General features: G+C 33.5%; 1 protein-coding gene across 2 annotated transcripts; it reads right to left on the bottom strand.

Moving 5' to 3' along the window:
* Positions 1-1486: 1486 nt before the first annotated feature.
* On the bottom strand, positions 1487-14934 carry LOC128221392 (XK-related protein 6-like). Of its 2 annotated transcripts, none has more exons than XM_052930014.1 (4): positions 14866-14934; positions 8065-8365; positions 4684-4889; positions 1487-4343 (listed from the first exon to the last, which is right to left on the bottom strand). In XM_052930014.1, the coding sequence occupies exons 2-4, from the start codon at positions 8304-8306 to the stop codon at positions 3697-3699; spliced, it is 1095 nt and encodes a 364-aa protein (XP_052785974.1). In that variant the 5' UTR covers positions 8307-8365; positions 14866-14934; the 3' UTR covers positions 1487-3696. The 2 variants fall into 2 exon arrangements, with proteins under 2 accessions (XP_052785974.1, XP_052785969.1); XM_052930009.1 differs by lacking the exon at positions 14866-14934 and adding an exon at positions 9047-9169.
* Positions 14935-15851: the final 917 nt, after the last annotated feature.

Raw genomic sequence — 15851 nt, 5'->3', positions numbered from 1 at the left:
ACATTCTATGCTATCAACCACCATAGCATCTGTTAATATAAGATTAATGCTTGACATGAAAAGCAAGACTTGCTTGTGACATAAACAATGTCAAACTGACTAACAATTAAGGTTGTGAATAAAAACAAAACTCATCTGGCATATGTGTATGCGAAAATATATTTATCTTGAAAATCGCAAAGAAAATATTGTAGCTGATAGATTATGACCTAGCAATGACTTATGCAATTTCTGATAGAAGACGATCAATCTAGGACCCATATGTTATACATCAACGCTATTTTTTAAGAGTAAACACCATTTAATTATCTATTCTTTTTTTGTTCAGAAAATAATTCGATTTCAGCTTAAACCCCTTCAATCGTCGCAACAATAAATGTGTTGTTTGTATTTCTTCACATATCTTTTCCATCAATAAATTCCAACTTTAAATTATATATAAAATTACCTTTGTTTACAAAAGCATTGCTCATTTATACTTTTACTCAGTGTTTGGTCTTAAATGATATATTAAAGTCATTTGATAACCATAAACTGACAAAAATAACGATTTTTGAAAACAAACGATTGTCAAATTTGATCACAGATTACATTTACTTAACCAAAGGAATCTTGAAATGCTGTGCATTTTTGATAACCTCAATCCATAACCTTCACAATTATATACACCACTTGACACTTTTTTGGCAAAAAAAAACAAAACAAGAATTTCATTATAAAACTGTGGCCGTCAACTCTGACCATCCCGACGCCTGGTAGACTTTAAAATCTGTTAACTTGTCAAGTCAAGTTTCTAACGTGAAGCAAATTGTATTCTTTACGGGTGTGAACTATGGGCAAAATAAACGAACCACAATACTGAATATAGATTTTTTTTAAAATAGACATCACACAGTAAACCCAAAGTATACCAAAATATGCATAAAAGTAAAAATTAGCGGCGAGGAACGAACGTCAAGGTTCGTCTGCTTCACCAGAAAAGAAGACGCATAATTAACAATTACGTTAGCCAATAGCTATTGACCTTCCTCTGACAACATAAGTATTGTTTAGTTATGACACACTTAAAGTGTGTTTTTTCGCGTAACTTATATAAAGGGTTGGTTTTTAAGCTACAGAAACAATTCATCAAGGACGATTTAATAAGAAAACTATAACATGCATACACTGGCAAATGGGCAATGTCTGTTGAAACCCGCCTAGTAGGTGCAGGTTGACTGTCAAGTTCATGATCAATGAACTATAAAATAAACAAAGCTCCAACAGCCCTTTCCATCTTGAATAACCACTCAAATTATCACTTTAATTATGTTTCTGTTTTCAATAAAAAGTAATAACATCGAAATTAATGAGCAAAAGTAAATTTGTGCCAAATAATGGATAATTTCATGATGTTGCAAAACTTATATCCTGCATGTAGTGAGATATTTAAACAAAAAGTTTTATTCTAAAATCTAAAACAACATGTCGCTGCGTTCGAATTTTATTGGTGGAATAATGTAAATATACATATATAAGTTAACAATAGTAAGAAGATAAAAATGCACCACTTAATTGCACATGCATTAGGCAATATGTCTATGCTTACACAGGAGGTAAAACATCTAATGTGATATTTCTTAGTCGATGGTCATTCATATATTTAGTAAAATAAGAACACATTTTAACAATTACAAATTTATAATCCAAAACAATACATCAAATATAGCGTGAAGAGTGTATAATTAAAGTATATATATTTTTCCGAAATTATTATAATATTATTTTTCTTTACTTATACCTGGTATTCTTGATACATTCATCGATAGTTTTCTATTTGCATTTACATACTTATCCTAACACTATCACATTTGGTCGTACATAATAAATCTTATCTATGCATGTTGTTTTTATTCAAATAGCAGTATAACTTTTATTTTCAAGAACAAAATGGTAATATTTTATCAAATCACACAAATGATGTTTTTTTTCATGTATATTGAATAGCTATTGGCTTATGCCATCTGCTTGCCTCTTAGTGTAATCTGTGTGCAGATACTCTTATTCTCGACAAAGCAATTCTATGTTTGACAATATAAACACCGTTAAGGTATAGCCAGGGCTCAAAGTCCTCGTTGTTGAGAAAATTGTGTCTAATATCCTATACAAATTATTTTCATGTTTTGTTATGTCCATTATCCATTTCTCTTGGAAACAGCAATGCTTGGTGACCACGTTGAGTTAAATTAACTGGTACGACAGCTTGTTGCTTCCATAACATCTTTAATACATTTTACTTAAAAATAACTGAACAAATGTTTAATGACAGTAAATTATCAATAACTTTACTGCAACGTATTGTGACCTTGAACTGACCTTTATCTTAATGTGATTAGATGAGTATGTCAATATGATGTACAGCGTGAAATATATGAAAGCTATGCATTTAGATCAATATATTATTTGAGTGTAACACTAGCACGATCTGCCATACGAGTCGTACAGCAATAATAAACTTGCGACAATCTTTAATTGGCACGATTGTAATGGTATGAAACCGTGGATATGATGGTTTCAAAATGTATATATAAACTATATTCTTAAATTTTGTGTTGAATGGGGGAACATAAAGTTTACAATTCAGTCTACGCTGACTCATACTTAACATAAATTAAATTGGAATTCAGGAAAATACATTCTTCATGGGGGTTCATATATTGACCTTGAAATGACCAATGTCCTTAACATGGCTGAAGTGAGATTGAACTTGACATGTGATGGGACAGATAAATATGTCAACACAAAGCATATTATTAAAAAGATAAATGCCATGCATTTAAACGAAACGTGTAACAGTAGCACAGTTTGCTAAAAGACTCTTACAGCCAAGAAATTTTGCGACCACATGCTGTAATAGTGTGAGAACTTAGCACAAAAATATAAAAGATATAATATTTTAAAATAAAACAATTTCAACATTGTAAGCCAAACTAGTAAGACTTTGATATAAACACATGACACTCACTCTAAAAGAGCCTGCTAATTCTGAGCTCCAGTTTGTTTAAATATATACTCTCTGCGTAAAATCATAAAAATATATTAACATTGCTAAGACAGTGTGGCTATCATATCATATTATATTTTACAATACATACTTCTTACATATTTAATAGATTGTATTTTCACTATTTCAAGCCAATATCTAAAAACATGTACAATATGTTTAGTTAACAATTACATTTTACCCAGTTTACCTTAAACACAATTATTCTGATTTTTATTTATCACACCGAAATTTATTAGTGGTGTATGCTCATCATTCAATAAAATGTCCCACTCGCAAATGTAAAGATAACTCCGGAACTAACATAGCAAATAACTATTATTCGAAAAACATTTGGCAGTACTGTTCAATTATTGAAAGTGAACACAATCCTATTACTGATCAATTAATCGTTCAGCGACGAATCAATCGTAAAACAAGCGACTGTTTCATTTTACATAACCAATAATTAAATAATAAATCCAACAAGCAGGTGGGATAAACCATAAAAATATAAAACCTGATAAAACAACGACTAAAAATATAGACAAATCATAATCAAATGTCACAAAAGACATGAAAACACAAATGATCAGAACATCTGCTAAGATATGTCCTCATTTACTCCTTAAAACAGGTTTTTAAACAGTTGAATGGGCAAGACCTTTTTTCAATCACCCAGCATTCTGGCTAGTACGAGTTTTATGAAAAAAGTAATAATATGACGATACACAAATCAGTTGGACAACTGCACCTATGAGAACAACAATAAGAACGAAGAAACCATCGGCCATCAAATCGAGTCTACATGATACCAGTAGTGAAGCTAGAATCAAATTTTCTAAATGGATAAAAGCGTAGAGCAGAATCATCATTCTCTTTGTCTTTTTTTCTTCAAACCAATTTCTTATATTGTTTGCTTCTTCATCATTGCTTGTTTCAGAAATTCGATGGTGTTCCAAATTCAGGAAAAGGAAGAAAGTCACGTAAGCAAAGAAAGCGTAAAACAACCATCGGAACACGAGATATTCAACCGTACCGTTAAGCTTGGGTTTCACTTTAGCAGCAATCACTAAAAAGCCAACAAAAACATGGATGCCAAATACTCCCAATACAGTTATTTTCCCAGCTGTTTCAAAATAAACAGCAAATAATACAAAGCTGATAAACCGTGGTACAATACAGCTGACGACAGAAAGAATGTAGATCAAGAATGGTATCAATTTAACATCCTCTTTGTTGTTGACGTTCGCCCCATTGCAGCGATAGTATGCAGAATAGCTCCAGGTAATGCTCAATGCAGATGTTACAAGGTTAAGAACTGAAAAGAAATATTCAACTAAGAAAAATTAAAAGCTTGATTATATTATCTTGAAGTCGTGAACTCTCTTGACAAGAGCATTCAAGATAGATCAGTGATTATTCTTTTAAAAGGCATGAAAGAAGATAAAAAATATCTTTATCACGCGACAACCCCTTTAAAAAGCCTGACACTTCCCCCCCCCCCCCTTTAAACGAGAGTTTGGTTACTCTGAAAAATATCTAAGCTCATACGTTTCAATGTTTGATGTTTAAAAAGTAATGCCATTCAACGGACAAAACTTTCTACGCCAGTAATGAGGCTGGGCGTATATGTTACAAATGTGGACTGTAAGTATTACCTCGTAAAGTTGTGAAATTCCTGTCAAATGCATACGTAATGTAGAGTTGCAATGCAAATTGGGGTGCTGATTCGAGAAAAGCTTCCATAAAATTCATCATTAAACAATCTATTTCCATACGTCGAGCTCTCTTCTTGAATTCATCGTGGCGGTCAATGGTACAAGCTAGCTCTGACTTGACGAAGTAATACGTGTACTGGATTGTTCTGTGGTAACAAAATAAATAACACTATTACAATCAACAAACACCTTTCATCGACATGTTCCGGACTACCAACAAGAACCACCCTGATCTTCTTCCTGGTCAAAATTGACGCTTTCTACATATCTTTGATGCCTCAACTTTGGGTCATTTACGATTACTCCCTGAAGCTCGGGTCAATTTAAGGCCTATTTAAATATTGGCCTGTTTAAACGCAGATGTCGGATGTTAAATTATTTTTTTTAATTCAAATTCTATTTGTAAAGAAAGGCCTCCGGCCCATAATACAACACATACAATACAAAGCATAATATCTTTAGAGTTGTGATTCCTTAAAGACATTCATGTTTCCTTATCTTTTTGTTTCATTATTACATTAACAAAGAATGCTATATTTTTATTCGGTCATCGTTTAGACTTTGCATAAGAAGTTTTGGAAGTCTTGCCTACCCGTTTACCATTTATAGATATAAAATTGCCTTTCTTGCCTGAATTTGTTACATTGAAAGAATACATGAAATTCATCTTCTACACATCTGATATCAAAATTAATTAAGCAATATCTACGCAGTCTATTTTCCCTTTCGATACCCAAATGTCGACCAGTCTCAATAAACAATTTATGGCTAGAACATCGGAATCTCGCTAACGATTTTCTCACATAAAATGGTAGATTAATACATAAATATTTTTCTGGATTTAACAAAGTTTTAAAATGTTTATATGTGTCACATCGTGTTGAGTCTCCCACATTTTCGAACCAGTTTTGTCTTTTACAATCAACTAACCTTTGCTTAAATGATATTAAAAAATCGCCAACATTTCCAACTTCCTGACTTAGCCAAATAAAGCCAAAACCATATTTGAATAATAAATTCTTTACAGATGTAACCCAATTTTTTCTTCCAATATCATCATGTCGTTTAAGCATTATATAGCAGTTTCTTGGATAACGTTCATTGGACATGTATAGCAGTTTGCACCAGTACTTAATACATTTTACATGATGATCAATACATAGAGGAAACCTCCCGCATTCCCCCAATGCAACACAATCGTTAACATAATTATTTACCCAAAGGAATTCCTTACAATATTGAATTTGTACCTGTTCAAGAATATCAGATATTTCCGTACCATATATTTCAGCACCATAAATAATTATAGGCTTAACCATTGAATCCAATATATAAGTATTCAGTGTGAGAAAAGTTTCCAAAAGCCCTCTGGTAGGCCTTTATAGCATAAATTGACTTCCGGGCTTGCGCAGTTAATTTTGATTTTGCCTTTGTCCAGGATAATTTTGGCGTGAATATGAGTCCCATGTACTTGTATACCGATGTAACATTTACCGGGGTGCCATTAAAATACAAATGCTCGTATGACCGCAGAGGCCCGCCATTTCTTAACACGATTATTTCTGTTTTCCTTTGATTAATAGTCATACCAGTATTTTCGCAGAATTCCGAAATAGAATTTAGTTGTAATTGTAATTCAATGGCAGTGTCAGCGCAGTTCGCAACGTCATCTGCAAAAAGTATGCATATTATATCCGCGATTTGCTCAGTAATAAAGATACCAGTATGTCCCTTTGATCGTAGGAGGGAAGATAAATCATTAATATACAGATTAAAAATTATTGTACTGGTTACGTCCCCTTGTCGCGTGCCAACGTTACAAATAAAGGGCCGCGTTACTGTGCCGCCGCCAACTCGTACACAACCGCGTCGATTTGAATACATAGACTTTAATATACGGAAGAGCTTTCCCTAAACTCCGATTTTATGCAAATTGGTGAACAAGTTACGGTGTGTCAATCCATCAAACGCCTTTTTAAAATCGACGTATATTACATAGAATCTCCCCCGGGCTTACTGGTATATTTCTGAACCATACTTTGCAAAGTAAATATATTATCTGTTGTCGAATAGCCAGTCCGAAATCCAGCTTGTGCCTCATCAATTTTGTTAAACTGTTCCGACCATATACATAATCTGTCATGTATTATATTTGAAAATATTTTATACATAACGTTTATAAGAGAAATACCCCTGTAATTTGATGGGTCTTCTTTAGAGCCCGACTTGTGCATTGGGACAATAATACTATCTCTCCAAATAACCGGAAATACACCCGTATTTAAAACTCTATTAAATAATTGACGCAACACTGGAGTTATGGTTTGTTTTGTACTTTGGTAAAATTCAGCCCATAATCCATCAGGTCCCTGAGATTTCCCCTTTTTCAATTTTGAAATGCTTGCAATAACCTCCCCGTCAGTTATATCACAATTTAAAATGGAATCATATTCTTCATTAAATCTATTCGTGTCAAAAGCTATATCGTCCAGGTATGGTTGATATATTAAACAATAATCCTCGAAAATAGTTCCGCCATGTAACAGGGTTTACGCGCTGAAGCTCTTGTTTTCTATTACGTTGGGACATTTTTAACAATTTCCAAAAGGATTTTGGATTACAACTAGATAATACTAGCTCATTCCTTTTAGCTTGCTGGTACAATTGCCTCTTAGTGAAACACGTAATTTTGGAATGTCTACGCAATGAAATATAGTTTTGAAAATCCAACAACCCACTTGTCCATCTAAATCTTCGTAATGCCGCGTACTTTTTTCGGCTACGGGACTCGGGGTTATAAAAAAAGATTTTGTGCAAATATTTATGAAAAAAAAAACAACAAAATACGGCCAGGTGTAAAGAGTACGGTCGGGCAGGTGACTAGAAACAAAACCTTTTTAGGCTTAATTTACGGGGTCTGATTCCTGTGTCAACTCATCTCATATTAAGTGTCGTGGGCAAAGTGAGGTTGAGCACTTATAAACTAGTTTCAGACTTGAGTTAGTTCCTGTTTGAATGGACACTTGCTTATAAGTATGTTAATGCATGCGTTATATATCTGTATTGTTCCGATTTGGGTATGTATGTTTTGTTTTGTTTGCGTTGTGCGTTTAACGACTAGTGTATGTTGCGATTGGACCTTTGCCTTCAAACAGGGTCGTCGTAATATTGTGGCTACTGGGCGTGTCCCTGAAGTTTTCAAGGCACTGTGCAGAAGTGGGACACTTTTAAATTCACTTAAATATATACTTATCGCGTACAAATATATATTGTAAACGTATATTCATGTGAAATAAAAAGAAACAACGACATTTGACTTACCTGCAAACACTGCCTCCTGCACCTACTGTCATCACTGTTACTACGATCCTAAGGACAAGATTATATTTATCAGGGTTTTCTGGCCAAATTATGTTCGTCTCTTCGCTAGTTTGATTTTCAGACCAATCTTCGTTTCGAGTAGCATCATCACTTTCAGTCGCGCGATTAGTTTTTACAGTACGTGTTTCTGTTTTCCTTGCCCTCTTGTAATCTATGATGAGCCATCCGATGTCCATTATCATTATGAAGCATGCTGGGCAGACAAGAACCAAAATTGTGTAAATAAACAGCTTCTTGTCATCTGCAATAAGAAACACTCATATTTTTCACACATGCAGTTGAAGAACTTACAGATTGATTTTTATTTCGTATGTTAAACTTATTGGCAGATTAACAAATTTCCACGGTTTATAGACAGACACTTCCTTGTAGTTCGTGTCATTGAAAATTAAAAATCAATTGGTGACTGTTTTAGATAATATGAATATTAGTAATTAGGTATCTCAGGTACTTGTTTCTTTCTTGTATTGCCGTCTTAATATTTGCAAAATGTCATATTCAACTTAAAACTAAGAAAAGGATGCAATGTCGATCTGAAAGTTTCTTTTCTTTTGAACATATACATGACCTTTTAAATAAAATATTAATATGTTGTTCATTATTAAGGACCTATAGATAATTCATTACATAATATTGAAATGTAAACAAATAAAATTATATCAGTATCCTACTTCATTCTTGTATCGCTATCTTTATTTTTGCAAAATGTCATATTCCAGTTAAAACAAAGAAAGAAAAGGAGGCAATGTCGATCTGAAAGTTTCTTTTCGTTTGAACTTATATACATGACCTTTCAAATAAAATATTAATATTTTCTTCATTATTAAAGGCCTATAGATAATTCATTAAGTTACATAATATTAAAATTTAAACAAATAAAATTATATCAGGTATCCTATTTACGTGTGACTCGGGTACTTACTTCGCTCTTTATAACTTAATGCAATCTGAATATCGGTTACAATGTCATAACTGTACAGTATAATTCCAAACACAGAAATAAGTAACATCTTTAAACAAGCGTATGCCTTTTGACACTTAGACTTTTTAGGTGGCACATTATTCTCGTAAGTTAAATTGCCGGAAACTAGTTTCCTCTTCTCATCGCTGTTGTCTGTGTTCACATCTGTTTGTCTCTCCATATCACCATCAGGAACGTACGATTCAATGCCACTTCCAGTCGTTTCATTGACAGCAGTGTGTATAGTTTCAATCTTCGGTTCTGTAGTAACAGATCCGTCTGGGCTATCTTCATTGTGAATCGAGTTAGTAGAACCCTCTATACGTGGACCTTGTGCGTCTAGTTGAATGTTAACGCGTAAAGTGTTAACAGTATCGTGCTGTGTAAAGACATCATCAGCCTCAGTGTCCGACATGACTCGCAAAAGTTTAGGTACGTGTCAGCTGTTTGCATGAGGCGTGTCCATTGTAATCTAGAAATAGTATTTATTACTCAAGCACGAGGGATTGTATAACAGACATAACCTATCATCGAAATTGACCTTTGTTTATTAGCATAAGAACATACGAAATTGATTTTATGTTTATGGCCAGGTACATATTTTAGAATCTACCTCATAAGCCAGGAACAGGACACGTTTGCAAAGAAAAGGGGCAGAGTGAGAATTGGTTTAAAGCAGAGGCACTAGGAAAATAAAACTTAGCATGCATTGTATGCCTTTTTTGAAAAAGCGTTTTTTTCGGTTATTATTTTGCTCCATATAAATATCGCCTTCAATTAAGTCGGATAACACTCCCGAAAAACGAAACCTTACCTATCAATTATACAATGAAAATACAGCGACAAGAAGTCAAAAGTTAAAATATATCACATATATGGGAGCACGCATTGCAAGGGTAAAAAAACTACGAGTTCATTGTTACATGAGTTCACTAGGACGTTAAACTTGTCCGTGTTTGCTCAGCCTTACACTTGTACCAACACTTATAAACCAAACGTATACATGTGAAATTAAGCGTCCACAAACGATGGTATCATGAGCATTAACGTAATGAACAACAATACATATAAATGTAACACAACTCCTTGGATCGGTCAATAGTAACATCATAATTTTAACTAGGGATTTAAACCTGTGTATGTGCACACAACCTCACAATTGTTCCAACGTTTATAAATAAAAAGAATATATATAATAAATAATGAGAAAATTGGAACTGGTCATATTTACTGATAAAGTAAGTCCAAGTACTCTACGACCGGATACATGCATCACTTGCAAAAGAACGAATCCAGCCGTTCATTTCTGTTTTTCAAAGACAGCTTTCTGACAATGAATTCAGCATTGTTCAAACCAGGAGTAAAATAAAAATGAAAATAAATTAAAAGAACAATGAATGAATTAAGTGTATAAGTGAAAGTAGTAAATTTAGTGTATGTGTCTATTATAAAGCACACACACTAATTTTAAACAGTTAGTTTAGACATTTATGAAAGCCCTCAAAATGAAAGCCCTTTCCCACTTACAACTTTTGACAAAGTAGACCATTTCTGAACATATTTTTCTTGACTATTTAGTTAACGAGTATGGACAACAGCAACATATTAGCTGGCAGTTTTTTTATTTGTATCCAATTAGTGTCCCATTCTTATTGTAACTATAGCAATACCATTCAATTGTTGATTTTACACTTATATGCCCATATACCGTTCCTGCCTTTCATTAAAATCTTTATGTTTATTCTCTGGAGAATCATACTATCAATACTGTTGACCTCGGACATATATGAAAACAGTTTATTAAGAACATTACATTTTCAAAATATTTTAATGTCGCTTTTGTTAGTTAAAGTGCTGAATGTATTATAAAATAGGATTCACTTAAGGTGTCATTTGGCGTGGTATCTGGACAGAAGTGAGAAAGTCCCCTCTAATGCCATCAAATCAAATCTTATCATACCAATGATGACATTATGAGTCTGTTATTGTGACAATTGCCATTGGTGTAAAATTCCTACATTTCGCAATACGCTGTATAGTGATGTATGAAATTTCATTTGATTGACATCGAGAAAGTGCTTTAGTGCACAGAATGAAACATTTTTCAAATAAATACGAAATATGAAAAATATTTTCAGCGCTGATTCTTTTATACATTTGTATGTCATGCATGTACTGTTGTTCGCTGTGTGTATAGCTAATTATAGCTATATATGTTATTGTAGTTAATTGTATTGGACATAAAAATGCATCATGTGTTTGCTTATAAACATCACGAAACATTTTCACAACTGCTAAAACACATCAAATAGTATTGTTGTACTCATCCTGCTTCTGTAAAATACGGTAAAACAATGGGCTAAACATGTCAATCTTGTCAACTATGAGATGAATAAGGGCACATCCAATTAGAGATGTTGTGGGTAAAGCCTAGGTAACCAAGGGTTTACAATGGGTGGACCATTTTCCATATCCACTGAAGGATAAAAATGTTACACTGAAGTGTTACTAATCTGAATAACACCCAACATATTTTTAAATCTTATTGACTTATTATTTTCAGCACATGTCATGCTTCAAATATAAACACAAGTAAATGCATTTCTGTGTCTCAAGGAATGCAAATCATCATGATGGAAATAATTTTCGTTAAAAAATATTCTACATTTGATTAAAAAAATGATAGTATAAATGATAAGTTTGATTTAAACATATTTTATTCAACATATCTATATATCCATTTATATATAATATATGTTAAATACAATTTAAATATTTGCATTAATGTATTGAATCGGATTGAAACGAAAGCATAGCTTTTAAAGTTTCCCTCCGTGAGAATAAAATTACACGTTTTGCAGAATAATGGGAAGGTAGGACGATTTCAATTACATGTATGTTGTTAATGAAAACATGCAGAATATTGTCCAAAAACGAAAGAATGCGTTTGAATTTATGTATAAAAAAATGATTTTGGCAACAAAAGAAGAAAAGAGAGCATGAATGAAAACAAAAGTAGACAGAGTGATAATATATGTAAGTTTGATAATAGTTAGATTGATAATAGTTGGGTACATATACCGTTTGATGGAAACGGTCAAGTCTGGGAATATAGCATAATCAGAAGCGTTTCGTCTCTTGTAAGAAGTTATAAACAAGACTAAAGATTTTTGAGTTGCTCTCGTTGTTAAGGGTGGGATCACCATTGAGAATGATATCAATGTCAACATGTGTGATTTAAGACATATCACGAATTAAAGTTTGTCGAATATCCGTATACGAAGGACAATGCAGGAAGAAGTGAGTGCTACTTTCAAACTCCCCACATTCGCATAGAGCAGAAATTATTATGATTTTGCAAAACAGTAGATAGTTAAGGGCACTACAACTAGTACGCAGTCGAGTGTGGAGTACCTGCAAGCGACGGCTACCGTTGTAATAGTATGGAGGGCAGACTGGTGATTGATTAGAAATAGATCTCTTGAAAGAAGCAATAGAATGGAAGTCCCGCACATCCCGAGAAAGATCATACTATGCACGTACAGAAGAAGAAGGAAAGAGGAAAAGTAAGAACTAGTACGTGACATAACCTTTCTTGTAAAAGATGCATTGCGTAGTGGATAATTCTGAGAACCAAGAGTTTGGGGTGTAAGGGATGATAAATACTCAGGTACAAGGCCGTTGCCCATTTTATAGAAGAGACATAGTTTGTGATTGAGTCGTCTTTCCGCAAGAGTATTTCAGCACAGTTCCTTATGAAGAACAGAAACAGATACTAGCTTTGTCGCCCCACAAACGATTCTACCGGCCTCATTTTGGATCTTTTGAAGTTCATTTTTTCATAGTCTGTACAATTATGCCAAACTGTATCAGCATATTCAAGATTGGGCGAATGTATGAAAAATAGATAATTTCTAGACATTTTCTGCGCAAACGGAATTTTAGCTTTCGCATGATGCATATGCATTTAAGAGCGTTACTTCTAATGTACTCAAAGTGCTCGTGCTATGTACAGTCAATGGAAAAGACCAAACCAAGATGTTTGTGCGAGTTTGTGTCTGAAATTTGTTGACCATACATAGTTAACTCGGGATAGAAACGATGTTGTCGTTTTCGGGAAAACAAAATTGACATAGTTTTTTCAGGGTTAAAGGTTACTAGCCTACCAACTCAAATACTTATGCTATCAATATCTCCCTGGATTACTTCAGTAGCCCTTAGGGGCTCATCAACGAGAATGTACAGACTGGTATCGTCTGCAAATTACCTAATATTACTACCAATGTTAACAATAATGTCATTTATATATATATGAAATAAAAGGGAACCTAGAATAGAACCTTGCGGAACAACATGTTAGTCACTGAGAGCCCGCCGTAAGAACAGACGCAAACGACTGTTGTTGGGGTATTGGGTGAAGCACTGTCGAGTTCTCAAACATAAGAAGATCGTTCGCTTTCGTGACTCTGTGGACGTTCATGTCGTTGTCACGAAGCAAAATAGTGCCGTCAGACGTCCATCCACTTTAGATTAGACCCTTGCGTGCGAGGAGCCTAGCTTTAAAGAACACGTTGCTTCGCGCTCTAGACAGATCCTCATTAAACAAGACTGTGTTGTATAGTTCCTTCCCCTTTGCATGGGCTCGAGTAATTATAATAGTTGCTGGCGTGATTTTTTTATAATGATGTCACGTGGTCTTTTCGTACGATCAGACCGATCAGACCCCTGTGATGACCCAGGTACACCTGATTAGTTTGCTTAGTAAAATAGTAATGTGAAGTACTTTCTTATTCTACCCAGCTAGATGACAATAAATTCGATGAAAACACATCATTTTGTATAATACATACAGATAGGCATGTACTTGAATGAATTATGTATAACGTAGTCTATTAATGGACGGTTGATGTGTATACTGTATGTGGCCTAAGGTAGCAGATGTGTAAATCATAAGTCGAAATAAGCTCAAGCCCGCAAGCACTTCACTTGTAAAATGCCGTCCAGACATGCTCAAATTCTTGATTTTTTGTATTAGGGCTTGTTAAAAAATTAATGTTAATACATTCTATTAGTGTGCATGCTTGATCGTCGAAAAGTTAAATTACAATGACTGCTAAATAAGATATTCGCTGTATTGTGTTTTGGGATAAAACGTGAAATGAAATATCTTTTTTATGTATATAAGCCTCCTTGTGACACTTATTTCTGTCTTATACTTACATTTTCTGTTTTCTACACAAACAAGCCTTTTAAATGTACCCAAAATAATATGGGGTCAACAATCATCGAAATTCACATACTTTGGATACCTTTATTACTCTCAGAACAGTACCATAATTCTTATTTATGGAATAAGTGTGAAAGTTGATTACCGATTAGCATACTTGCCTTAACAGAAAAGAATTGGTTTTAAAGGTTAACAATATAGGTTCATGCAAACAAAACCTTTTTATCAATTTTAATGAATTACCATGTTTAACTCATTTCACTTTAACAATTAAAGGACTTTTAAAACGCCTCATGGGCGAATGTTCGGTATATAAACGAAACAATAATTTACATGTACATTTACGTTCTTTAAAAGCTTTACTATCCACTTACATTTCTCCCACTTTCTATTTGTAACACACACACAAAGAAAAGAAAAATCAAATTCGTTCTCAAATGCATTGTGCTGCAAGCATGTATATCAATATATGTATAATCTAGATGAATTATATGTTTAAATAAAATAAAAATCACAATTAATTTAGATAAATATTTGAAAAAAAAGAACTTACCTGTTGCGCAAGAGAACAAATCCTGTCTGCGATTAATTTCCTATTAACTGAAGTATTTTTTATTTATTCAGACCAGGAAGTTTATTGTATCAGGTAACTCTAAATTAAAGGTTGGAAACACGTGTCTGAGCGTGTCGATTTTAGTTTCTTCCATGCTGGAATATAATATTTATTACAAAATACATAATATCCTTTCAGCGTTCTTGACCTTAAAGGTATATGTATACTTTGGATTGCTTGGCACGGCAGTTATTATGAAGCTGATGATGTTTTTAGCAATTTCCCAACATATTTCGTTCACTTTGACACTTTATCTCTACATAGTTTCTTAATACTAGAAACATATATTCGTCAAGTGTCAAAGATTTACGCATTTTTATGCATGTTAATTACCCTACAGTAGTGTTAATTAGTTAGTTAGTTAGTGAAAACAAAGCAACTCTTATATTCACTAATATATAATACGCCACGAGGACCCGGAAATACACAGTCTTAGGACAGGAGTGAGAAGGGAATTCGATTTCTATCATGGATTGTCGAAGGGCTAACTAAGGCTAAGAGAAGTAACAAGGATGTTAAAAGCTTCATTACAGAACATGAAATTATATGCTCATATGAAACGTAGACAGCTAGTTAAATCATTATTAAATTGAATGGTTATAGTAATCCGATTCATTCAATTAGGCGATATCAGTACAGGCGAGCGAAAAGATCAAGCGGGGAAGTAATTATTTATATTACAGATAATTTACGTAGATGTGTCAAGCTTATACGAAATCATATCGACTGTTTGATATATATTAAGTTATATAAACATTTTTTTTTAATTTGGATGAAGACTGGTATATTGAAGTTTCGTAAATACCACCGGAGATCTCCTATTCATGCTATTTATAACGTTGATATATTTGAGAAAATTGAGGACGATTTAGTACATTATTCCGAGAGGGGCAGAACTATTTGGATAGGAGAATTAAATGGAAGAA

The sequence above is a fragment of the Mya arenaria genome, chromosome 2, assembly GCF_026914265.1.
Source record: "Mya arenaria isolate MELC-2E11 chromosome 2, ASM2691426v1".
Classification (NCBI taxonomy): Eukaryota; Metazoa; Mollusca; class Bivalvia; order Myida; family Myidae; genus Mya; species Mya arenaria.
Note: the sequence above shows the minus strand (reverse complement) of the source record. Positions and strands in the feature narration are given on the sequence as shown.